This window comes from Ornithorhynchus anatinus, chromosome 9, assembly GCF_004115215.2.
Source record: "Ornithorhynchus anatinus isolate Pmale09 chromosome 9, mOrnAna1.pri.v4, whole genome shotgun sequence".
In the NCBI taxonomy this organism is placed as follows: domain Eukaryota; kingdom Metazoa; phylum Chordata; class Mammalia; order Monotremata; family Ornithorhynchidae; genus Ornithorhynchus; species Ornithorhynchus anatinus.
In genome coordinates this window covers 52,799,899-52,827,252 of record NC_041736.1, presented here as the reverse complement: position 1 = coordinate 52,827,252, position 27,354 = coordinate 52,799,899, and the positions used below count along the sequence as shown (strand labels likewise).

Genomic DNA, 27,354 nt, shown 5'->3' with positions numbered 1-27,354 from the left:
TCATATCAAAATTCTGGAGTGATTGTGTAGCATCCTTCACTCCTCTAATGACAACTTAGTGACTGTACCTCAGTCTCATATACCTTGCTGCTGACCCCTTTAATACCACAGACCATCACTTTCCCCACCTTCAAAGCCTTAGTAAAATCATATCTTCTCCAGGAGGACTTATTCAAATAAATTCCTTTCCCCTACTCCCTCGCCCTTCTGCATCACCTGTGCACTTGGATCTGGACTCTTGAAGCATTTGATATTTACCCCACCCTCAGCCCCAAAGAACTTATGGACATATCCAAAATTTATTTTGTCCATTTCTCCCTCTAGAATGTAAGTTATTTGTGGACAGGGACACTCTATACTGTATTCTCCCAAGCACGCAGTACAGTGCTCTGCACATAGTGCTCAATAAGGACCGCTGATTGAATGATACTATAATATTTTAAATTGAAAACTTATTTCACTTGTCTAGAACTAAACAAATGTAACTTTGGTTATTTTTCACTTGACTAATCTAAATAAATCAGGAACATGTAATGAACCTTTCTATTTCAGTGAATTAATAAATCACTATTATATAAACATCAACTATATATATACACCTTAATCACCATAAATCTTACTCTCAACTACTAGGGTTTATTATTCAGTTTTTGCTAGATGGATCTTATTATGAGACAAAGAAGAAGAATTTTCTAAACTTACCTTTAGGCATTAGAACATAAAAGAAGCTGGGTTATTATAATATGACTTGTTTTAAACATCACTCTAGTACCTTGAATGACAGTTTACAATTTACAAGAAGGGTGTGGCTAATAAAGTCACTGAAGCAGACATAAGCATAGGTTTTCTCTGATACACACTTACGGCCTGTCACTCATTTTCTCAGAAGCTGTGTTGCACAGGCATGCCAACATCACATTCTATGGGGGCTTGTGCCCAAGGCCTTTACAGGACCCTGCAACCCTATAAACATTTGAACAGCTCTAGATGAAGAGGCTGAAGTATTCAAAATGAGTTTTTTTCCTTCTGCAGACTAACATGAACTTCTAATTTTCTTGAAGTAATTAAGATATATTTTAAGAACACTACAGAGTTCTAAGACATCCTTTTCTCATTTCTGCTGTTTTCTCAATGGTCATTTAAACTCAGTAAATTCAGATAATACTTAATTTTCACAAGTATAGATGAAGAGCTTTATTTAAAGACTGTTTTTATTAAGGTGGCTCATAGTTGGGCTAGCCGTTGTTTTTCTGGCATTCCCACTGAGGAAAGCATCCGCAGCTCCTCAGCAGCCAGGGAAAGGAGCAAACTCTTGTATGCTGATGCCCTGACAATGTGATTTCTCCTCCTTCCTGGAAACTCTGCCACCACCATGGTGAAAGTCCATTTTTTGAAGGCGTAGAGGGGTCAGTGACCACCAAACGCAGTGGAGGGAGATCATGATGATCTGGCCTTCCTAACGCTGTAAGAACAGCATGGAGACCCTTTAGTTTACAGGAGTGGGAATGCCACCAAGAAGCCCGCTGTGACCCCCTCTCCCCCCACTGCTGCCACAATTGAAAACTCCTTACCCAGTGGGAGCACGTCTCCTTTGCCACTGAGTCAGCTAAGGGAGAAGAATATCCCAGTGGCCTAAATGACAGAGAGTTATCCAGAGCTTTGGAGAATGAAGCATCTAGGAGGTCACCTGGTAAGAGACAAGGATTAAGAGAGAGTTCCAACAGAGAGAGAAGCTGAAAAAGAAGACAGTTGTGGACAGGGACAGAGAGCATATGAGGGGAAATTAAGATGGAGGAGGGGAAGGAACAGGGACAAGGGGTAGGGCTGCTAGGCCATGAAGAGGGGAAAAGGATACAGTTACTAAAGATTACAGGGCAGAGAGGAACATTAAAATGGTGAGTAAAATGATTGAGGAAAGGTAGCATAGTTCATGTAGAGAGGAAAAGATAGACCAACAGAAAAGTTGAGGGACATGGAAAAAAAGAGAAGAGAAGAGTAGCATGAGAGGAATGACCTGGAAAGAATTCAGGAAAAACAAGAAGGTGAAGAGGCAGAAGTGAGTCGAAAAGTATTCCTGCAAAGAAGAAATTTTTCCATTAGTTGGTTTTAAGATCCTAAACTTTCATTTTTAACTGGTCTTCTGCATTTGCTCACTGAGGAATAGCCACTGAGGAATATTCTGCTCCCCTCGAATACTGTATCAAATAATTGCATCAACTTTTAGACTTTTAACAGAATTTGTTTAATTACAAATTGGAAAATGGTCTTACAAAAACAGGACAGATTTTAATAAGGACCAGAGCAAGATAATATCCAGGGACCCAAACAAAAAGGTAGTCCTGTCACCAGGACTCTACAGCAGAAAAAGCCTGGGAGTTAAGAGTTGAAAGTAAACTGAATGAGTCATCAGTGTAGTCCATTTTAAAAAGCCAACAAACGACTGTAGTGTAGAGCAGAAGAATGACTTGCAGTGCCAGTGTAATTCTTCTCTTACACAATAGGTCAACCCTCATTAGAATATTCAGTCCAGTTTTGATCACTGAACTTTAAATAGGATGCAGAGACACTGGAGACACTTCAGAGAATAGTGACCAAAATGATTAAAGGGTTGGAAAACAGACCTATAATGAAAGTTAAAGGAACTGGTATTGTTTAGCCTGGAGAAGAAAAGGTTAAGGTGCGTCTGACAATTGTTTTCAATTACCATCATTAAATGGTATTTCTTGAATGCCTGCTTTATATAGTACATGAAGAGGATACTGATCAGGTATTTTTCTTGTCCACAGAGGACTGAGCAAGAGAACACTGACAAAATGAAAGCAGGAGTGAGGACAATTGATTAGAAAAAAAAAATTAACTGTTATGGTGATGAAACCGGAAGTAGGTTATCTATAGCAATGGCCTAATAGAAGACATTAGCTCTAGTCCCAGATCTACCACTTGCCTTCTTTGTGACCTTGGGTGAACCACTTAAATCTCGGGGCCTCAATTTCCTTATTTGTAAAATGTGGATAAAATCCCTGCTCTCTCCTCCTCTTAGACTGAACCTCTTGTGTGAGGCTGTGTATGATCTGATTATCCATATTTACTCCAGTGCTATGCACATAAAGTGCTTAATGAATTCCATCAATAGAGGAAATGTGTCTCCCAGCTGTGCTGTATTCTTCCAAGTGCTTAGTATAGTGCCCTGCACACAGTAAGTGCTCAATAAATACCATTAATTGATGGATACCAATCTGTCCTGGAAAGTTTAGGGTTTAAATTCTGAAGTCCCTCTCAGTTTTTTTATTCTATAAATTCAGTCTAGTGACAAATCTTTTCTGAAAAGATTTAGCGATGGCACTGTAGATGATTTTGAAAATGTAGAAGAAAGGGATAAAGAAGATAAGATGATGTTCCAGGAGGGAAATGGGAAATCTTGATTTCCAAGATTTGTCTGTAGAAATACCATAATTTCTGACATTCTCTTGCTACTACTAATTGTATCATTGTTATTCCTCCTACTTCCCTCTCTTTGTAAATATTTATGTAGGGACCATGTCTTTTGCTTCTGGTGTACTTAAGTATGTAGTACAATTCTCTATGTACAGGAGGTGCTGAGTAAATTCCGCTGATCCCCTTCCGGTGAGTGTCCCTTTCAACATCTTTCTCATATATTAACCTGGGCAGCCCACCACTTCTTGTTGTGGAACAGTGTGGCCTAGTGGAAGCAGCACAAGGCTGGAAGTCAGGAGACTCTGGTTTTATTCCCAGCTCTATCACTATCGGGTTGGGTGACCGTGGTCAAGTCACTCAAGTTTATTGTGCCTCAGTTTCCTCATCTGTAAGATATATCCTTCCCCTCCCTCTTACTGTGAGCCCTGTGTAGGGCAAGGAATGTGGCAGATGCAGTTATTGTATCTACCCTTCTGCTTACTTAGGACAGTGCTTGGCAAATACCACTATTAATATTGTTATTATTAGCTGGGTTGCTGGTCTCCCTGCAAGCCCCTCCTCCTTTTAGTGCCAAATGCCTTTTAGTGCTGATTAGAACCCAACATTTCTCTTCTCAATCTCCAATGTCCACCCATTTCTTTTTGCATAAAATAAAAACTTCTAATTACTGGTTTCAAGGCTTTCCACGAGCTGTCTCCTTACTCTCCATTTCTCCTGCTAAGCTCCAGCTAGTTGTCTTTGCTCCTCTCCAGAAAACCTCACTGAACCTCATTTGCACCACTTCCATCTGTGATTCATTATTCATGCCTTTTTTCCCATCTATGGTCTTCTCTCCCCCCATCAAATCTATCCCACTCATTTCCTCCATGCTTTCAAAATCCTTCTAAAAAGTAACCTCTTCCAAGAGGCATTCCCTGACTAAACCACTAACTTTCTGGTCATGCCACCCTAACAACCTTCTAAGCAACCATGAATATATATGCTCATATGTTAGTTTTTAAACCTTTTGTGGTTTATTATCATTTGAATCTATTTTGTTGCTGTTTATTATATATATGGCAATTTGTAGCCATTCTTCTCCCTCTTTACTTTACTGGATATCTCCTCTTTACTGGATAGCTCCCAAGTGCATAGTATAGAGTTGTATCCATAGTAGACACTCAATAAAAGCCGTTTATAGTGATGATAGAAGGAAAGATCACATTGATTTCACTGTTACTCTAAAATGAAAATAAGCTCCTTTTCAGTGTTACAAGATGAAATGTAAATAAAATCACACCAGAACAATAGAGAGATCATAGGAGAAACTGGAAAGTATAGTGGAGTGGTATATTGATGTTTCAAAATTACACTGAGAAAAAAAGACTTATGCTATAGAAAAAGTTACTCTAGGTGTAATTTTGATCAGGGTAACTTTTAATACTAAAAGAAAAAATAATTATCCCTTGTCTTCCATTTTATTTTCATATTCCACTCAACTTGCTACTTTAGAGGCCAACTGAAATAATCTTTCCCACTTTACTTCTTGAACTCTGAAATAGGTCATTTTGGTAGAATGCATCCATTTAGGTATATTAGGTTTTCCTTAACCCATCTGTTTTTCTTCCCTTGCCCCAAACTTCAAATTCTTGAATGCCACTATTCTGCTGTCCCTCATTCTTTCCCAGCCTCCTAGATTATTTTTTCCTCTTCCTCAAAAATGATTCTTTTTTTGATTATATCGGAGCATCTCCTCTATTTAGCACTGCTAGGCAGTCCAGGCAATGGCTCAGGGACAGCACTGTGGGAGGAAAACAGCCTAATTGTTCTGGTTTCACACCCACCAAGGTTAGTGGTTTTCTGCTTCATTACTGCCCTCCAGCATAATCAAATTTGGAAATTCTAAATTCAGATGGGCAGATAGGGACAGTTGGAGAGCAACAGGAACCTTACCCCACTGATAGGCTACTGCAGCTGCATCAAATAAATGTCTTATTGACCACCTTCTTAATAGGGTTCACAAAACCAAATCAGTCAATCATATTTATTAAGTGCTTCTTGTGCATGAGCAAAGCACTGTAATAAGCGCTTGGGAGAGTACCATATAATGGAGCTGGTAGGCATGTTGCTTGCTCACAATGAGCTTACAGTCTAGAGGAACCAGTTTCGAAACCATCAGAGTCCAAGGTGGGGCCAGGCTACAGTACTGGAGTTTTGCGAAGAATAATAATAATGCTGGTATTTGTTAAGCGCTTACTATGTGCAGATCACTGTTCTAAGCGCTGAGGTAGATACGGGGTAATCAAGTTGTTCCACGTGAGGCTCATAGTTAATCCCCATTTTACAGATGAGGGAATTTAGGCCCAGAGAAGTTAAGTGACTTGCCCAGTCACACAGCTGACAAGTGGCGGAGCTGGGATCCAGTGAGCCAGAGTCCATATGGGCCAGTCTGGGTCATGACTGCCTCCCAAAAGTCATTTATCTATCTTACTGTAAATAGTGAGCTGCTTGGAGTCAGTTAAATGGCTTCTGCTTTCACTTAACCCCCACACCCCTACCACCAGCTTCCCAAAAGTCCCTTCCTAAGATAGCATACTAGGATTTTTCAGTCATTATTTTGGAGCCAGTCTGGTCCTGATCTTAGGTGATATTCTCTTCTTAAAGGGTTAACATAAAGGCCTGAAAGCTTGTTAACTGCTGGAAGCTAGTTTGCATAATAAGGATTTACTGTACCGTAGCACTGCACATAATGGACTGGGGAGCGTAATGTTCATAATGGACATAGCAGATGTTACACTTTGGTGTATTGCTATTGGGATAGATTGAAAATGCAACAACATGGCACACAGCCTCAGGATTTGGCAAGCATAGTCACTGATCATCCTCAGTTGACACCACACCCTGGATATTCCTTGATCCTACTATTAGAAAATCTCTTTGGAACTGAGATTTAAAATATTGGTGGTTTCCCAGAACATTACAAGCTCCTTTGTTATGCCAGTATTTTTATTTTTTGAGTTCTTACTCATGTTTCCTTCCAGCATCCTTTGACTTATGGCCTAGTGGGGAGAACGTGGATCTGAGAATAGGGAGAAAAAGATTCAAATGGCAGCTTTGTCTCTGGCCTAATGAGTGATCTCACGCAAGTAACTTAACTCTCCCTCTGTTTCTTCATCTGTTAAATGAGGATAGATGTGTCTCTCTTTACATCTTACATCATAAGGAGGTTGAGAGGAGGCTATATCAAAAAGTGCTATATAAATCAAGGTATCATCGTCATTGTGCTGATTATTCAGTAGTTTTTTCATGCTCATCCAGGTTTTTTTCAGTCCCTTCCCTTGCTCTAGTTTGGGAGCCCCTGATACGTGGGAAGAGTAGTACAAAGCCCCCACCCTCAGAAGTGAAAACTATACAGTCCATTCTTAGATCTTTCCCAAAAGGTTCAAAAAGGTAATTGAAAGCCCCAGACTAAACAGTGTGGGCTAATGGAAGGAGCATGGGCCTGGGAGTCAGACCTGGATCCTGATCCTACCATTGCCACTTGTCTTCCGTGTGACTTTGCCTTAGTTATTTCATTTGTAAAATGGGAGTTAAGTTCTACTTCCAGTTTAGACAGTGAGCCCCATGCGTGGCAGGGACTGCGTCCAACCTGATTATCTTGTAACTACCCTAGCACTTAGAACAGAGTAGAGAAGCATCGTGGCGCAGTGGAACGAGCACGGGCTTGGGAGTCAGAGGTCATGGTTCGAATCCCGGCTCTGCAACTTGTCAGCTGTGTGACTGTGGGCAAGTCACTTAACTTCTCTGTGCCTCAGTTCCCTCATCTGTAAAATGGGGATTAAGACTGTGAGCCTCATGTGGGACAACCTGATTACCCTGTATCTACCCCAGAGCTTAGAACAGTGCTCTGCACATAGTAAGCGCTTAACAAATATGAACATGATGATGATGATGATTATTATTATTATGTAGTAAGTACCTAATAATTTTTTTAAAAATAGCAAAATAACGTTATACAAGGCACTCTTGAATTTTTTCAAAGGTCGGTCATTAAATGAGGCATATATTGTGTTTGGCAACAACTTCTTGATGGTATTTTGTCCTGCCTTTTAACTGGGTCCTGGAGTAAATAAGCAAAATATGCTTTCATGCAATTAAACAAAGATTGGATTTTTTTAATGGTATTTGTTAAGCATGTACTTTGGATCAGGAACTGTTTTTAAAGCTGGGGTAGATACAAGGTAATCAGGTTGAACACAGTCCCTGTGTCACCTGGGGCTCACAGTTTTAATCTTTTTTTTTTGATGAGGCACAGAGAAGTGACTTGCCCAGGGTCACACAGCAGACAGTAGCAGAGCCAGGACTAGAACCCAGGCCCTGCTGATTCCCAGGCCCATGTTGCATCCACTACGCCATGCAGCTTCTCTCACGAAAGTAGATTTTCATGGCAAAATAGCCTACAGTCATAAGATATATGTAAAAATAAATTTAAAGCTGCTGCCCCTTGTGCTGCCATGTCTGAGGTTTGCAATGCCTGGCCTGTTTTGCCCTTGCTTCCTTGTCTCTTGATCCATTCAAATCTTCCACTTAAAAAGAGGTGCTCCTTTCTTGATACCAGGGCACGTTACTGTTCATTCATTCAGTTGTATTTATTGAGCGCTTACCATGTGCAGAGCACTGTACTGTGTGCTTGGAAAGTACAATTCAGCAATAAAGAGAGACAATCCCTGCCCACACCGGGCTTACAATCTGTGGTTTTTATCTGGGGTACAGTATTGTCTGAGGCTCTGTTTTACTGTGTTCTTAAAATATATTCTGTCTTTTTCCCAACTTCAGCTTGTCTTACAACTGTTTGGATAGAACCTGGGGGTCAGAAGGACCTGGGTCCAAATTCTGCCTCTACCACTTGTCTGCCGTCTGACCTTATGCAAATCATTTAACTTCTCTGTGCCTCAGTTACCTCACTTGTAAAATGGGGATTAAGATTGGGACCCCTATGTGGGACAGGGACTGTGTCCTATCTTGTATTTACCCCAGTGCTTAGTATAGTGCCTGGTATATAGTAAGTGCTTAATAAATACTATAATAATAATTATTATTAACAAATACTATAAAGTAACCCCCCCAAAATTTAATTTCCCTTGGTTGACATAAATCACTTCAGCACATTATAGAAGAATTATTTATTTCCAATCTAACTAGAATTGACATATGCTTTAGAATGTGATTCTGGAAAGTTTAGTCATTTTTAAAGGCATCAAAAAAATTTTTTCCCCTTGGAGAATTCCCTTCTTTCTTTGTAAAACAGTCTGGCGTTTGTCTGGATAACTGATGCAGCAGGGTTAGTTCTTGCTTTTCTTGTGTGAGTGTCATCATACTTGTTCCAATGTAGAATGCTCACTTAAACCAAGGTTTGGATATTGATAAATTTGGGATTATATTTTCATCCACTGCCTTAAAATTGCCTTAGCAGTACTACGTATGCCAAGAGGAAGCTGAAATGTTGAACATTAGCCATTTGCAAATGCTGAAAAGGATTAACATTACCAAATAAGCACTTAATCAAGGAGATAGTTTTGTAGATGAATCATTGAAATAAAACTCAAAAGCCCAAATTTAAAATATAAACTCAGTCCTCTCCTAAATGATATGATATTTTCAATAGTGAACATCCATGCCCTTATAAAAAGTAGGTTAAATATAAATTTGAGTTTCATCGGTCATTGATCTCCTTTTATATCCTCTTTTACTCTGGGTCAAAGAAAATTCAGTATGTTTTAGTAAGATAGGTAGGGAGATAGGCATGATGGAGGCTAGTCACCCTCCCTTTTATGTCGCCTATGCAACTTGGGTCTGTATCCCCACCCCACAGCCCCATAACACTTAACATCCATATCCTTATACTCTGCTGCTTCCCCTGTCCGTACCCCCACAACCACCACTAGATTGTTAGCTCTTCAAGGGAAGGGATCGGGTCTACCAACAATTCCTGTTGTTGAATAGGGATTGTCTCTATTTGTTGCCGAATTGTTCTTTCCAAGCACTTAGTACAGTACTCTGCACACAGTAAGCACTCAATAAATAGGACTGAATGAGTGAATTGCATTTTAGTCTCCCAAGTGCTTAGTCAGTGCCCTGCACACAGCAAGTACTCAATAAATACCAATGATCAACTGATTGACCAAAAGAGGAAGCTGGGCAATATTTAACTCTGAACGTTTCCAACCTCCAGGAATCTTGCAGCCATTGGAGATTCTTTAGCCAATTTTTCCTGTGGAGTTACACCCCTCCTCCTTGCTTTTCTCTCCACCTTGCAGGTGACTGTGGGTGGGGTTGGCTGGCACTCCCTCCGTTCCTGGTAGACCACAAGTCCCTGTCCCTTCTCCAGTGTACCAGACCAGTTGTACACACTAGGATATGTGTATCTGTCTCTTTCCCCCAATTGGGGATGAAAGGTCATATGGTCTGCTCTCTGCAGTGAAGTCGGGATAGGGAAATATCAGAAGTCGAGAGAGGGAGTTTGCGTAAGTGATTCAGGGAGCTGAACTGGACTGCACTGCTCTTTGTTACAAAGATTATTAAGCTAGATTGTTTTCATAATTTATTCCAACAGTATCTTGTCATGTATGTGCTGGGCAACTGTTTTGGCCATTTGCCTTTTATCGCAACTACGAAGCCTGCCTCATTAAACCTTACCTCACTCTCTCCATCCACATCCTGGCCTGTACAAATAACTCCGTAAATCAAGCAGTGGTATTTGAGTATTTACTGTGTTTCGAGCACTGTATTAAGGGCTTGGGAAAGATCAACACAGTAGAGTTGGCAAACACGATCCTGCCTACGAGGAGCGTACAATCTAGCTAGGGAGGCAGATATTAAAATGAACTACAGATAAAGAAAATGGCAGAGTGTAAGGATATGTACATCAGTACAGTGGGGCCGAGGGTGGAGTGAATTTCACGTGCTTAAGGGGTACAGATCTGAGTCTAGGTGATACAGAGGGGAGAGCAAGGAAGGGAAATGAAGGCTTAGTCAGGGAAGACCTCTTGGAGGAAATGTGATTTTAGGAGAGCTTTGAAGGGCAGCAGGAGAGAATGGTGGTCTGTTGGATATGAAGGGAGAGGGAGTTTCAAGCCCCAGGAGGATGTGGGCAAGGATAGATGATTGAGGTCCAGGGAGTAGGTGGGTGTTAGAAGAGTAAAGTGTGGGGATTGGATTGTAGTAGATCAGTGAGGTAAATAAGGTAGGAGGGGTAGAGCTGATTGAGAGCCTTAAAGCCAATAGTAAGGAGTTTCTGTTTGATGCCGAGGTGGATGGGCAACCGTGGTGATTTTTGAGGACTGGGGAGGTGTGGACTGAATGTTTTTTAGAAAAATGATTTGGGAAGCAGAGTCAAGCGTGGACTGAAGTTGGGAGACACAAGAGGCAGGGATGTCAGCAAGGAGGCTGATACAGAGGAGAGGGCAGATTTTCGAGGTATGATGAAGGCAGAATGGACAGAATTTTGTGATTTTTAAAAAATCGTATTTGTTAAGCTTACTATGTACAGGCATTGTACTAAGCCCTTGGGCAGATACAAGATAATCAGGTCGGACATAAATCATATTCCTCGTGGGGCTCATAGTCTTAATCCTCATTTTACAGATGAGGTAACCAAGACACAGAGAAGGTAAGTGATTACCTAAGGTCACACAGCAGACAAGCAACAGAGCTGGGATTAGAATCTAGGTTCTCTTGACTCCCAGGCCCATGCTCTTTCTACTAGGCCACGCTGCTTCTCTGTGGGTTGAATCATGGGGGATTGGGACCATGTCTACAGTGACAGGAAAGCCAGTTGGTGCAATTAATCAATATTCAGACAAATTTTTGAGTACCTGTGGGCTTCCCAGCCGTAAACAAGTGGTCAAATACACGTTTTGGTTATTTGTGCAATATTCGTGTATTTTCATGATCTGTGTCAGTTCAGCTGCATTTTATAAGTATTTTTATCTTTCAGTATTGATATTTATACATTTCCACATTGTTAGCCCCTTAAGGGCAGGGACTGTGTCTTGTTTCTTCCTTGTAATTCTCCACACACCCAGGCAAAGCTCTGCACATGTTTTCATTATAAAGTTTGGCTATAATATGATGGAAGTATTACGGAACATTCTTCCTGCAGCACTCTCTCTAATGGGTATAACACAATTCAAAAATTTGTGCCAGTGCATTTAGTGTAAGAAGAAACAATTATGCACTTTTGTGTAGCGATAGTCAAAACATGATGCTATCACACTTTCCCCATCTTCGCTTCATCCTTATTGTACTGTACAAGTATTTTCTTTTCTGATTTTGCAACTTTATTTTTACTGCATTAAATACAGCAATGAGGCAAGAGTGTAAACTACTATGCTGATCCCAGCACTTAGATCTCTCCTTTACTACTGTATCAGCCTCTTACTGACCTCCCTGCCACTTACTTGTCTTTCCCCACTCCAGTCCAGTCCTGGCAGTCTGCTGCTAGGTCATTTTTCTAAGAAAACATTTAGTCCATCTTTTCCTACTTCTGAAGAACCTCCAGGGGTTGCCCATCCACCTCTGCATCGAACAGAAGTTCCTTATCCTTGACTTTAAAGCACTCAATCACCTTGCCTCCCTCTTATCTTGCTGATTTCCTCCTGCAGCCCAGTCTGCTCACTTTCCTCCTCTAAAGTCAGCCTACTCACTGTACCTTCCTCCTTCATTAACTTACTCATTCGGTCATATTTATTGAGTGCTTATTTTGTGCAGAGCACTGTATTAACTGCTTGGGAGAGTTTACTATAACAGACACATTCCCTGCTTACAGTGAGCTTACAGACTAGAGGGGGAGACAGACATTAATATAAATAAATGAATTACCGGTATATCCATAAGGGGCAGAGGAGGGGGGTGAATAAAAGGAGCCAGTTAGGATAATGCAGAAGGGAGTGGGAGAAGAGGAAAGGAGGGCTTAGTTATGGAAGACCTCTGGGAGGAGATGTGCCTCCAATAAGGCTTTGAAGGGCGGAGAGAGTCATTTTCAGTCAGATATGAGGAAGGAGGGCGTTTCAGGCCAGAGGCAAGATATGGGCAAGAGGTCGGGCGACAAGATAGACAAGATTGAGGTACAGTAAGAAGGTTACCATTAGAGGAGCGGAATGTTTGACATTTCCGAGAGATCACTGCTCTTCCCATCTTCAAAGCCTAATTAAAATCATATCTCCAAGAGGTCTTCCCTGATTAAACCCTCATTTTTTGTACTCCCTCTCCTTCTGCATCACTTTGCATTTCTACCCTTTAAACACTTGATCCTCACTTCTTGTTCAGTCCCACAGCACTTATGTACATCTCTGTAATTTATTTTAATGTCTCGCCCCCTCTAGACTGTAAGCTCCTTGTGGGCAGGGAATGTGTCTTCCCACTTTGTTGTGTTCTACTCTCCCAAGTGCTTACACAAAGTAAGCACTCAGTAAATACCACTGATTGTGAATTTACATGAAAATTAGTTGTTAGAAGATTTAAATAGTTAATTTACATTAATTGAAACAATGGTTTCTATAACAGAATTTTCCCCTAAAATGAGATTTTTACAAGTACCACTCTTTGTAAAAATGACTGTACTGACTGAATGACCATATTTAGATTTTGGATTAGCCCAATTTTAAAATTTGTGAGAAAAAAGAAATTAAGCAGAAGTCTTTCTGCATCGGGTAGATTTCAGTTTAGAATATGATACATCATTTTGCTGAGATTTTGTAATACAATGTAATTCTTCACTTGTTAAACACACTGCAAATCTTGTTACCCTAATTATCAGTAGCAGGGGCCAAACTACACATGCATTTTCCACAGGGTTTCCTCCTACAGGAAAGCAAGTGGACAGACAGGGCGATGAGAACTACCAAATTAATGTTGCCTAACTGGGAAAAACTAGGGAGGGTAAAAAAAAAAAATTAGATGTACCATTTGCAAATTTCTGTGCTTGTGCTTCAGAAGAGACCTAGCCAAATTATCTTTGTAAAAGAAGCAACTATCAGATACTGCCGTATATCTCCCCAGCCACAGAATTTCCACTTTTCCAAGGCTCCCGGTTCGTGGAAGTGTATGTTTATCTGTGAGTCCTATCTGAGCTTGTCTTCAACCCATTTTCTGAGATTTTTGTTTTTACATTTTTTTTTGGAAAACTTGGTTGACTGCTTTTAAATCTTAATATCTCTTTTACCTTAAATTTTTTCACTTTACTCAGTATTTACTTCAAGGTCTTGCAGTTACTTCTTAAACATTACCACATAACAAATTTGTATGTCAGTGGTACGTTTTTTCCCCTATTTCTCACTACAATACAGTATTTTTTATGAAGCTGCTGTTACTCCAAATCACGGAACTTTGGTAGCCACCCCACTGATTTTGGTAGCTTCTATTCTTCACTGCATCTCTGCTCTAAGATTAGGGATTGGGCTTCAGATGGGAAAAATTCCTCTGTCCTGCATTCTGGGATTAGGTCCTATTTACTCACACAACTGCGGCACAAGTTTACTTCTCTAAAGACTCCCCATCCATCGGTCCAGGACACACATCAACTCTTCTCTCTCGTACTGCTCATTCTGGTTGAACTGCCTTTATGACAAATAGAGCTCCCAACAGTGGCATGATGCCCCGCCTCCCGTGAGTGGCTTCAGGGGATTATATTGGTAGTTACTACCCCCTGCTGATGCCTTTGTAGAAGGCTGCTTTGCAGATATGAATGAAAAAATCGAAGTTACAGGTCCCGATCTATGTGGGTAGGGGAGAACATTACTGATCCAATAATGAGTGATAAGCAGAACTGAACAGCGGCAAGGCGAACCTGACAACTAGAGGACAGGTTCAGGTGTCGGTTCATTTTTAAATTCCTCGAAAAATTAATGGGGGAGGTGGGGAAGTACTTGTGAGGAAGGGCTTAAAGTGGGAAGAGGATTCTGAGCAATTCTTCAAATGCTGTGTAATCAATCGATAGTATTTCTTGAGCGCTGACTATGAGGGAGGGAAGAATACAACAGAATTAGCAGTCAAGTTCCCTGCCCACAACGACCTTACAGTCAATAACACTCGACAACCCTTGATTTTTTTAAATGATCAAAAACATATGTTAGGAAATAAAGATGATTAGCAGGGCAATTGTCAGAACACAGCAGGAAATGGGACCTAGCCCAGCACCTCCGGACTATTTATCGTTCAGCTGGTTAACTGACACTCTCTTATGAGTCATTAAGGTTCTGCTGAGTCTGTATTAGAAGCCAGGTGACCTAAGTTCACATCTGACCATCTCCCTACTCTCTAGAAAGCTTATGTTTGGCTCATTTCTTCCTAGGTCCTAGTGTTTTGGGGGTGAGTGTGTTTGGGTTCTCCTCATCTCTCCTTCCGCTCCTCCTTGCCCCGCCCCCCGCCACGGCTGACTAGAGCAGCGTTAGTTGCTCAGTTTTCTTTTTTAATGATATTTGTTAAATGCTTACAGTGTGTCATGCACTGTTCTAAGGGCTGCATAGTAACAAGTTAATCAGGTTGGACCCAGTCCATGTCCCACATGTCCTGGGGACCCAAGGGGGAGGATGGTAATTGAATCCCCATTTTATAGCTGAGGAAACTGAGGCACAGAGAAGTTAACTGCCTGGCCAATAAGGTGATACAGTAGGCAAGTGGTGGAGCTGGGATTCGAACCCAGGTCCTCTGCCTCCCAGGCCTGCGCTCTTTCCACTAGGTTATGCTACTTCAGGTTAAAACAGCCCTGCCTATACCTCAGAAATGTGAGTAAACCAGTGCTTCTGCAGGCACTTGGCTGAGATTTAAATACTGTTTAACAAAAGACATACAAAGCTGCAGCCTGTGGGGAGTTTTCCAAGAGACCACATAGCAAACTTCATATGCCTACCCCATTCCCTCCACATCCCCACTCTGACACTTGTCAGCTAGGTGACTGTGGGCAAGTCACTTAACTTCTCTGTGCCTCAGTTACCTCCTCATCTGTAAAATGGGGATGAAGACTGTGAGCCTCACGTGGGACAACCTGATTACCCTGGATCTATCTCAGCGCTTAGAATAGTGCTCTGCACATAGTTAGCGCTTAACAAATGCCAACATCAAGCCAAGAATGGCAGATTTGGGGAGTAGCACTTTTTCAGGGGGAACAAAGGCCCCCAAATCTTTTATATTAAGATTTCAAGAGTATTGGATTAGTAGCTTACATTGCACCTAGTGAGTGCCGTTACTATGACTCATAAATATATTTTTCATTTGCACTCTGTGCTTTACAATATCAAAATGCAGAGTTAGGTGCTGTATCTATCAGGTAAAGTGATTCAGTCAGGTGTGTGGGAAAATGATTAAATTCGAACAAAGGGTGGCATTAGGCGTTGTGCCTACAGGTGACATGCTGAAAAAATCTGCCCCTGGCTGCCGTGCCATTTACATTATTGTGATGTGGGACTTGCAAAGTATGTCACTGGCATCATATGTAAATAGAGCCGCAGGTAGAAGCAGTTTTCCAGTGGTATTAAAAATGGAAAGACAATTATACATCTAGGAAATTCTGTAAACCTATCTCTAAGTCACATTTGCGGCACTAGGGAAGACTTAGGGTGTATCAATCCACTGCACCCAAATCTCTGCAAAAACCAACAAGAGTTATACTTTGGGCTTGGAGAAGGAGTCCACAGTTAATGGTTGAGTCCATCATCAGAAACAGAAAAATGGAGAAAAATGCAAATTAGCAAAGAGGTACAAATATTCACTGGCTATTTTTAGAAAACTGGCACTTCTGAAAAGAGTAAGAGATTCTTCCTTTCTCTTCTATGTGCTCCAGGCTACAGTTGGTATTTCCTTTTTACTCACCCAAAGGCTCTACATAAACATTCCATCTAGGAGCAGGGTGAAAAAAGGGTGTTTTTTTTTAGAAATGATATTAAACTCTTTAAATGCTACTTATTTAAATTCCTACATTTCACGGGCTTTGTTTCCTAAAAGATGTTTTGAAATTCCTAACTTGACACGTCATCTCTAATGTATCACACCCTGTCACATCAAGTTACATTACATTGAGTAAACAGAAGAAAGGTTATAAACTTACCATGCATACCAACTGACAAGCAAGTATGTATTTGCCAACTATTTCTTCTGCCTAAGTGAGTGGACCCTGAAGCCTGAGACTGTGAGCTTAGAAAAACTCCAGCTTTTATGAAGTACATATGTATCTAATACTAGGTAAGGAAAAGAATATCTCCCTTGTAACAACATATCTTCTTCTCTCATACGTTGTCATCTTTTTTTCCTCAGAGAGCCTGGGTTTTTATTCACGTATCTACGAATACATATGTACAGACTTGCTTCATTTACTTCTTAATGGCAGTCATGATTGGAGCATGGTAGCTGTCTGATACCTGTGAATTTGGTGCAGAAAATTTAATTTAGGTAGGAAGAACAATACAATTTTCCCTCCACCTTTTGGGAAAGTGTTGTGAATATTTTTGTGATCCCAAGTGGCACTGGCAATTAGCAACTCCTAAGGTGTTTGTGTCCAAATAGGCCATCCAAACTCCTACCATGTTCATCCAAGCATTTATCTTATCCTGCCTTGATTATTTTATCAGCCTCCTTGCTGACCTTCCTGCCTCCTGTCTCTCCCCACTCCAGTCGATATTTCATTCTGCAGCCTGGATCATTTTTTCTACAAAAATGTTTAATCCATGTCTCCCCACTCCTCAAGAACCTCCAGTGGTTGCCCATCCACCTCTGCATCAAACAGAAACTCCTTTACATAGGCTTTAAAGCACTTAATCACCTTGGCTCCTCCTTACCTCACCTCACCACTCTCTTACTAGAAGCAGAGAAGCTCAGTGGAAAGAGCCCGGGCTTGGGAGTCAGAGGTCATGGGTTTGAATTTCGGCTCTGCCACTTAGCTGTGTGACTATGGGCAAGTCACTTAACTTCTCTGTGCCTCAGTTACCTCATCTGTAAAATGGGGATTAAGACTGTGAGCCTCACGAGGGACAATCTGATTACCCTGTATCTACCCCAGCGCTTAGAACAGTGCTCTGCACATAGTAAGGGCTTAAATACCAACTTTTTTTTTCTACACCCCAGCCCGCTCACTTCACTCCTTTAATGCCAACCAACTGTACCTCAATCACATCTGTCTCACCACCAACCTCTTACCCACATCCTGCCTCTGGCCTTGAACACTCTCCCTCTTTATATCCATCAGACAGTTAACTCTCCCCATCTTCAAAGCCTTACTGAAAGCACATCTCCTCCAAGAGGCCTTCCCTGACTAAACCCTCCTTTCCTTTTCTTCCACTCCCTTCTGCGTCACCCTGACTTGCTCCCTTTACTCATCCCCCCTCCCAGCCCCACAGCACTTACGTACATATATGCAATTTATTTATATTAATTGTCTGCCTCACCCTCTAGACTCTAAATACCATTAGAGGGAGGGCAGGGAATGTGTCTGTTATTGTACTCACCCAAGTGCTTAGTTCAGTGCTCTGCACACAGTAGGCGCTCAATAAATACGATTGAATGATTGAGGCCAAATAATTCAGGTAAATAATTCAGGCTTAAATTCTTGTTCTTGAGGAAAAAGTACCTTAAAGATTGGCCTGAATGATCTAGGTTGTCTGTCCTCATTGATTATATTCATCAGAAAATTGTTTCTCCTTTTCATTAGTATCAAATGACCAAAGACAGAGATTATGAAAGGTGACAGAAAAAGCCATATGATATATAAGCAAATCTTCCTCATAGCCCTTTCTCCTAAGAATGTTCAGGTTAATCATTTGCTCCTCCCCCCAGGGTATTCTTCCCCAGAATTTAGTACAGCACTCTGCCCACAGTAAGCGCTTAACCCATACTATTACTGCTACTCCTGGTGTCCCTGAAACTGTCACCAGTCACTTTAGGTACCCTCAAGGGATAGGACTGCTAATAATACTTATCTGGAGAGATGCAAGACAAGCCCTGACTTTTCCTAACTCCTTTTGATCTGACGGAGCCCGACACAGGCTGGCAGACTTCTTCAATCAATCAATCAATCAATGGTACCTATTGAGCGCTTATAGTCCCAGGGTGGCGTAGTGGATAGAGCACGAGCCTGGGAGTCAGAAGTTATGATTTCTAATCCCAGCTCCACCCTGTATCTGCTGTGTGACCTTGGGCAAGTCATTTCACTGGGCCTCAGTTACCTCATCTTTAAAATGGAGATTTAGAGTGTGAGCCCCATGTGGGACAGGGAATGTGTCCAACTTGACTGACTTGAATCTATCCCAGCGTTTAGAACATTCTTGACAAAGAGTGAGTGCTTAATAAGTATAATAATACAGTGTGCAGAGTACTGTTCTAGATGCTTGGGAAAATACAGTACATTAGAGCTGGTAGATATGATCTCTGCCCACAAGGAGATTACAATCTACGGGGAGATGGACATTAAAATAAACTACAGATAGGGGAAATAGTAGAGAATAAGGACATAAAGTACATGAAGTGCTGTGGGGCTGGGATGAGTATCATAAAATGTTCAAGGGCTACACAACCAAGTACATAGTCGACACAGAGAGGAGGGCAGATAAGGGAAAACGAGGGCTTAGTCAGGGAAGGCAAAGACAATGGCTATAGGAGTCGACAGGGATGGAGAAATAATGTTGCCCAGCAAAGGAGAGGGCAGAGTTAAAACAGGTAAGGACGAATTTCAGATGGATGATTACTGTTTGTAAAGCGCTCTGAAGATGTAAAGCAATCAAGCGTATTTGAGTGCTTAATATATGCAGAGTACTGTACTAAGTGCTTGGGGGAGTACAATACAATGGAACTAGCAGACATCCTCCCTGCCCATAATAAGCCCCACGATACTGTTTTAGATCCTCTACTCTTTTCGCTCCGGGCTCCGGGGAAGTTCATCTGCTCGCACGGCATCAACTACCCCCTCTATGCAGATGCCTTCCAAACCTCTCTAGTCCTGACTTCTCCAACCTGAGTCCCACATCACCTCTTGCCTCCAGGACTCCTCCTCTTGGATATCTTACTGATGCCTCAAATTCAACATGTCAAAATCCAAACTACTCATTTACGTCCCCCAACCGATGCCGCTTGGGCACTGACACCATCTCAGTTGACTATAGCACCATCTTCCCTGTCCTAGAAGCCTGCAACCTTGGTGTCATCCTTGACTCTTCACCATCATTCTATTCTCACATATTATCCACTACAAAATTCTCCTGGTTTTCCCCACACAGCATTTCCTGGATCCTCCCCTTCCTCTCCACAGAAACTATTACCACCTTGGCACAGGCTCTTCTTTTGCCGCATCCTTGACTGTTGCAATCAATCAAACAACGCTATTTATTACTGTGTGCTTTCTGTGTGCGGGTCTGTAGGGAACATATAAACTCTGTTCTGCCCTCCCAGGTGCTTAGTACAATGCTGTGCACCCAGGAGCACTCAATAAACAGCACTGATTGATCGGGAAAATACAGCACAACAACAAAGGTGGTAAATGCAATCCCTGCCCATAAGGAGTTTACAGTCATACCGGGAGTAATAAGATTTGCTTCCAGGCTTTGGGACATAGTCACGCCAATGATTCCTGTCAGCTTCCCTTTGAATACTAGTGAATCCGACATTCCTGCCAGCACATCCTTGAGAGCTACTGTGAGCTCAGTGAATACCGCCGATTGATTTGATCGAAGCAGATCTGGTATACGTCTCAGGCATAGAATTGCTGCCTGGACTTTAGCTTGTGCACACAGTCTGCTCTCTTGAAAAGCAGCTCTTCAGATCATATTAAGAAGGAAACAGAGGGCAGTAGGATGGTAGTACAATGGTTGCCTTTGCCCGCTATCCACCCTACTTCACACACTCCTGAAACAGAACCGTTGGCCCTTGGGGCTGTGCCCAGAACAGTGATATCGGGCAGTGTTCCAGGGCTGATGCATTCCCTTCCCAGTTCTCTATAAGGACTTATGCCAGTGGTGACATCCATGCATGTTTAGGGCTATCCCCTCTTCCTCTACATGGGAGCCAAAGCCAGGCTCAACTCCCTTTTTTTAAATATAACCTTTCTTCCAAAGAACTCAAGTGCTCAAAAACACCCTAAAAACCTCCAGTGGTTGTCCGTCCACCTCCACATCGAACAGAAACTCCGTACCATCGGCACTCAATCAGCTTCTTCCCTTCTACCTTTCCTCACTGATCTCCTACTGTAACCCAGCCCGTATACTTAGCTCCGCTGATACCAACCTTCATGTTGTACCTTGATCTATCTTGCCGCCGACCGCTTGCCCACATCTTCCCTCGGGCCTAGAATTTCCTCCCCCTTCACATTTGAGAGACCATTACTCTTTAGTCCTCCCAAAATCTAATCTCTTCCAAGAGGCGTTCCCCAGCTAAGCCCTCATTCCCCTACACACTCTCTCTTCTGCTTTGCCTAAACATTTGGAGCTGTATTCTTCTGGCACTTGATATTCACCCTGCCCTCAGCCCCAACAGTACTACGTTCTTATGTATCTATCCTTATACTCTTCATTTCCCCTATCTGTAATTTATTTTAATGTCTGTCACCCCTCTAGACTTTAAGATCCCTGTTACAACTCCGTTGTTTTGTACCCTCCCAAGTGCTTAGTATATAGTTCCCTACATACTGTAAGTGCTCAACAAATAACATTCAGCGATTTACTGAAATGCTTTCATATTTTACCTCATCCGTCTTCATAACATCCCTGTGAACCAATCAGTCAGAGGTATTTAGAGCATCTATCGCGTAGAGAACACTGTACTATATATTTGGAAGAGTACGACAGATACAAAAGGCAGTTTCTTATGATTTGTGGGGGAAAACAAACACATGAGCTTCAGCTAGGAGGAGGAAGTGCTTATATCGGAGTATATACGTGAAAATGTACAAAGGGGCGATGGAATGCTGTGAGTGCAGAAATGCTGAGATAATTGGGAGGATTGGGGAGAAAAAAATTAATTGGGGAAAGTTTCCTCGAAGGGATGGGATTTCAGAAGGACTTTGAAGTTGGGGAGAGCTAAGGGCTGCTGGATTTGAAGTGGGGAGCGTGTTACATACAGGTATAAAGACTTGAGTCTGAGATCAGAAGCGGGAGAGTCAGGCATGAGGCACAGCGGGAAGGGTGAGCCATTATTAATCAATGAATGGTATTTATTGAGCGCTTACCGGGTGCAGAGCACTGTACTAAGCGCTTGGGAGAGGACAGTACAAGGGATTTGGTAGACCATTCCCTGCCCACAACAAGCTCACTTCATGATATAGTTGAAGAAACAGGGCTAGAGAAGTTAAGTAGTTTGTCCAGCATTGCCAAGTTTGACAGAGGCACAGCCAGGAGTAGAACTCAGATCCCACGCTAATTAGCTTTTAGACTATGTTGCCTTTTTAACAAAAAAGCAAGAGAACAGTAAAGGGGAAGTGTTGAGTGGTCAGAACTTTTCCATAAAAACAATGACTTAGAGCAGGAAGCATAGGGAAGTTTGATAGGCAGAAGAGTTTGAGAATTTGTTACCAACACTGGTAGGTTTGTAAATAATAGGTTGAGGAAAGGCAGACTGGGCCGGTTTGGAATTGCATCATCTTGAATGCATGTCTCCTAATGGGCCTGGGAGTCAACCTGTTATGAAGATGGTGCTTTGGGGCTGGTGGTCCGATTCCTCTCCTTGCCCTTACCGGGCTTCTGTGAATTTTTTAAAGGTATTTGTTAAATGCTTACTATGTGCCAGGGGCTGTACTAAGCACTGGGGTAGATATAAATTAATCAGGTGGGCACAGTCCATGTCCCATATCTAAATCACAGGCTAAAAATCCCAAACTGGGATTAGAACCCAGGTCCTTCTGACTCCCAAGCCTGTGTTCTATACACTTGGCCATGTTGCTTCTCAAATCCAAATATTGTCTGAGTTCAGCCAGACCTGGAGCAGGGATGATCAATCAGTCAGCCTTTCTTGAGCACTTACCTTGGGCCGAGCACTGTTCTGAGAGTTTGGGAGAGAAACAATACAACAGAGCTGGGAGACACACTATCTGCCCACAAAGAGCTTTCAGCTTAAAGGGAGGAGTTCACAGACAAGAGGATATCAATCATTATTAATAATAATGATAATGCTAGTATTTGTTAAGCGCTTACTATGTGCAGAGCACTGTTCTAAGTGCTGGGGTAGATACAGGGTAATCAGGTTGTCCCACGTGAGGCTCAGTCTTAATCCCCATTTTAAAGATGAGGAAACTGAGGCACAGAGAGGTTAAGTGACTTGCCCACAGTAACACAGTGGACAAGTGGCAGAGCGGGGATTCGAAACCATGACCTCTGACTCCCAAGCCCAGGCTCTTTCCACTGAGCCACGCTGTTTCTCTCAAGCAGCCCATATTAGCAGCCTATGAGTGCTTACCCTGTGCAGAGCACTTCACAAAGCATTTGTAATAATAATAACAACAGTGCTGGTATTTTTTAAGTGCTTACTATGTGCCAAGCACTGTTCTCAGCCCTGGGGGGAAATACAAGGTAATCAGGTTGTCCCACGTGGGGCTCACAGTCTTAATCCCCATTTACAGATGAGGAAATTGAGGCACAGAGAAGTGATGTGACTTGATCAAAGTCACAACGCTGACAAGTGGCGGAGGCGGGATTAGAACCCATGACCTCTGATTCCCAAGCCCAGGCTCTTTCCACTGAGCCACACTGCTTCTCTGGGGATTGGAAAAGTTTAAATTTCAGGCTGCCAACTAGACAGACAGGTTGATATTAACATTCCAGGAGTAAGTTTGTAAGCGGAAGGTGTTCTGTGACTTGAAAAATGATCTTCTCTGTGTGGCTCAATTCTAGATAGCAAAACCTATAGGTAATAAAATTAATTTTGCTTTATCAAATTTAATTCCATGTGTTTTGTAGTGAAAAACTACTGTGTACACTTTCCTCATGCAGAAACATCCTCACACTGGTAAACAAAATGCCTACTATGTTAACAAAGGTACTGTAGCCAAAAAATGACAAATTCCTATTTTCACTTAATTGGCCTCAAGTTGAATGTTGATATTGGTTATAGGGATTTTTTTAAGGCAGAAAGGAGTTCTACATTTGAAAGAAAAAACATCTTCTATGCCTATAAAAAGTCTCAAATGAATGGTCATATTTCTACTATACATACTATAAACACTTAGGTAGTAAATTAAGTACTTCAGAAATTGCATTCATTGTTCATGACATGTTCCTTTAGTCAAATTATGTTACAGAGGGCATTAAATAGTACTCTAATGGCCTAGAGGTGCCTGGTTTACTTTCATAGTGAAAACCATTTTCATAGGAAATATGACTATATAGTACTAGAATTTATCTATTTGATTTCCTTTTTGATGTATTAACCCACTTGGCTACATAGACTATTATACCCAGATTTTAGATAATGAATAATAACAATAATAATAATAATAGTGGTTTTAAGTGCTTACTACGTGCCAGGCACTGTACTAAGTGCTGGGATAGATATACGATGATTAAGTTGGATACAGTCCCTTTCCCACATGGGGCTCAGCCTAGAGAAGAGGGAGAACAAGTATTTAATCCCCATTTTACAGGTGAGGAAACAGAGGCAAGAAGCTAAGTGATTTACCTAATATCACAATAGCAGACAAATCACAGAACTAGGATTAGAACCCTGGTCCTCTAATTTCCAGGCCTGTGCTCTATCCACTGGGCCAGCCTATTTCTCTAAACAGCAGTAACTAAGGAACAATGTTAAAAAAATAAAGTTGTATCTTATTCTTCAGAAGCAAAAAGAAAGGAAACATGTTGGACTAAGCATTCTCTTTTATCTGTATCAAGTCGTGGTGTTCGACTTGGAGATTTAAAAAGCCCAAAGACCAAAAAAGGTATATTCTTTTATTTATGGTATTGTTAAGCACTTTTACTTGATTCTCTCATCTTTTGTGTGGGAGGAACCACCCCAAACTAGAGCTCAGCACTGAATACAGTGCTCTGCACACAGTAAACACTCAAATACCACTAGATTGACCGATAGAGCTAACACAGAAATAAAAGAGTAAATATGCAGAAGAGTTGGCCTTTTGGTTATCACAAATATTTCAATGATATTTTTCAAACTTGTACTCCTTTATGTCTACCATATTCCCTAAGGAAGAATCACTGTTGCTTTAGGTCACGAACAGTGGGTATGAAAGCAAATGGGTTTGAATTCATCTTTATAATATCATAAATCTCTTTCCAAGGAAGAGTTTGGGATCCACTTTACTTAAATTGTGGGAAACTGGGTTTACAACCTTGAAAGCTGGATTTAATTTCTTAGCTTTCATATTCAGAAGTCATAGATATTTTAATTTTATTTCTTTGTATTGATGTCTGCCTCGCCCCCCGCCCCCCCAACTGTTGTGGGCTCATTGTTGGCAGGGAATGTGACTGTTTATTGTTGTATTGTACTCTCCCAAGCACTTAGTACAGTGCTCTGCACACAGTAAGAGCTCAATAAATACAGCTAAATGAATGCATTTCTTCATAACACTAGATTTTTATTGTTTTTTGATCCCAGTACCATAAACTTAGGACTAGTTATGAAGCATGAGACACCGGTTCAAAATATGATGAAATTGTTGGTATGACTTTTCAAATAGTTTTTCTAAATTTTGATTTTTAACTCTGGCTTGTGGATAAAGCTTTTAGCGAATTAAGGAATATAGGCATCTATTTGAATGGAATTTGGTTTATTTTCAGAAAAAATGGTTGTGCATATGCAGGTTGCATCAGTCAAGGTGCGGGCATTATATGCAAATTTTCTTTAATGTGAAATTTATCAAGAATGTTTAGAGGAGAACTGAATATTAAGATCTATGAAAGATCAGATCTTTCTGGTAATATTAACTATGCCATATTCTGCAGTTGATAGCATTATGTCATCACAAGGTAAGGGGAAAAAAAAGTTCAAATAATTACACATTCCTGAAAACTTGACTGAAAACTATAAATCTCTTTTAACTTAAGGTACATACAGTCGTGTGTAGACTGCTGCAGCTAAGCAAACCAGTTAGCCTTTGATGTACTTATAATTATTAGGGGCTTAGGATTATGTCTTTAGGCAAAGCTGCCGAGCAGTAGGAAAGTATAGATCAAAACTGACATCATGACACAATAAAAGGAAGGTAGGTGAAAGAAAGCCAAAAGTATTTTGGAATATGTTTACACCTTAAGTAAAATGAGCAAGTGGCATAATGTTGCTTCTGAAGTACAATGTCAGAAGTTAAACAGATAAAAAAGCTCTAAAGGGGGAGTTAGGATAGCTTATTCTTTACTAATATTTAGAAGAAAAATTCAATTTAAAAGCCAGTGGAAAATAGTCACATAGACAAAGCTAAATTAAGTTGTTGTTTTGTTGGAAAGTTGAACAGACAAAATGAGCAATTCAGAAAGAAAATTACCCATTCATCTTTTGTACATAGTTGTGTTGACATATGGTGAAAGTTAGAATAAATCATACCAGCATTTAAAAATAGCATCTGAGTTCTAAATTTCTAAAGAACAGAATAAAGGAAGCCTATGGCTGGACCTTATACTAACCCATTAAAGAGTTTCAGTGATATGTTTAGGATGCTGTAAGTTTTGGGGGTTTTTTGGAAGGTTTTGAATGTCTACTTTGCTTTAGTTTTGGCTTGACGTGGCTCTTTTGTAGGGTGGGGAGAAATACCTTTCCTTCTTATTATGGCATTTGTTAAATGCTTACTATGTGTCAAAGCACAAAATGCTGGGGTAGACCCAAGTTAATCATGTCAGACAGTCTCTGACTCACATTCTGAATAGTTGGGAGAGCAGGCATTGATCCTTCTTTTACAGACAAGGAAACTGAGGCACAGAGAAGCTAAGTGACTTACCCAAAATGACAAAGCAGGCAAGTGGCAGAGCTGAGATTAGAACCCAGGTCCTCTGACCCTCAGGCCCATGCTCTTTCCACTAGACCACACTGCTCCTCCTATCTTCATTAGGCTCCGAAAACGGATCCAGAAATCCAAAAGATCAAGCAGACTAAGGTCAAACAGTGAACTGGAGAAATGAAACAGCTATAGTGAAATTATCCCCTCCATCTGAATCATCACCATCACTAGCCTGTTGTAGGCTCTTTTTTTTTTTTTTAAAAAAAAAAGACATTCTACTAGGCATATGCATACCGTAGAAGACAGAAGATATGGGCCTTCTCTGAGATTATAATAAATTGCAAGATCTCTGGCCCCAGGGAGCTTATCTTTAACTTTTATTGTATGTTATTAAGTATCTTCAGTAATGTTGTCAGTAATGGCAGTATAAAAGCACTGTCAATATAATTCACTCAGTCCTAGTTAATAGAAACAGATTTTCATATTATGCTGAACTGGTCTGAAGAGGTAGTCCAACTCTTTTGGTCTTAGAGCCATAAGTAAAGACATCGACTATATCAGTCAGTCAGTGGTATTTACTGAGCACTTACTGTGTGCAGAGCACTATACTAAGTGCTTGGGAGACTGTGAGATAACAATATAAGGCACATTCCTGCCCATCAATGGTATTTGAGGGCCTACTGAGAGAGAAGCCCCATCACAGCAGCTTGGAGAGTACAACCGAAATTCACGATTACGGCTCCCCACCCACCACTCATCTGCTCCCCGAGACCCTCTCTGCTGGTCCAGTGGCTCGCCAATGGGTCTGTGTCTATGTCAGCATGCAAATTACTCTCCTAAGATCCCTTAAGTAAATTATCCCCCTAAAACACCTTGGGGCATTTCATATGATTTAATTTGGGGGGCTTGAAATGCCTGTGATTCAAGTGGGAGTAAGTTCAGTGTATTTGAAAGCTTTGATATTTGGATAATTTGCAAGTGTAGACAGCCTTTTAGACAGGAAGGGCAGTTTGATGCCAAGGTGACAACTC

The 27,354-nt window shown here is 41.2% G+C and overlaps 1 protein-coding gene and 1 long non-coding RNA gene across 9 annotated transcripts in view; one reads left to right on the top strand and one right to left on the bottom strand.

Annotated features, from left to right (window-relative positions):
• The window catches only part of LOC100082296 (WD repeat containing planar cell polarity effector), a 193,954-nt gene that overhangs the window by 26,507 nt on the left and 140,093 nt on the right, over positions 1–27,354 (bottom strand). The window contains exon 17 of one of the 7 annotated variants that reach the window (XM_029072180.1): positions 1,572–1,687. The exons of the other annotated variants lie outside the window; for them this stretch is intronic. Within the exon in view, the coding sequence (XP_028928013.1) occupies positions 1,572–1,687 (116 nt within the window). The remainder of the gene's footprint in view (positions 1–1,571; positions 1,688–27,354) is intronic. 7 annotated transcript variants of the gene reach the window in all.
• The window catches only part of LOC103171202, an 87,755-nt gene that overhangs the window by 55,576 nt on the left and 4,825 nt on the right, over positions 1–27,354 (top strand). The window lies entirely within an intron of this gene.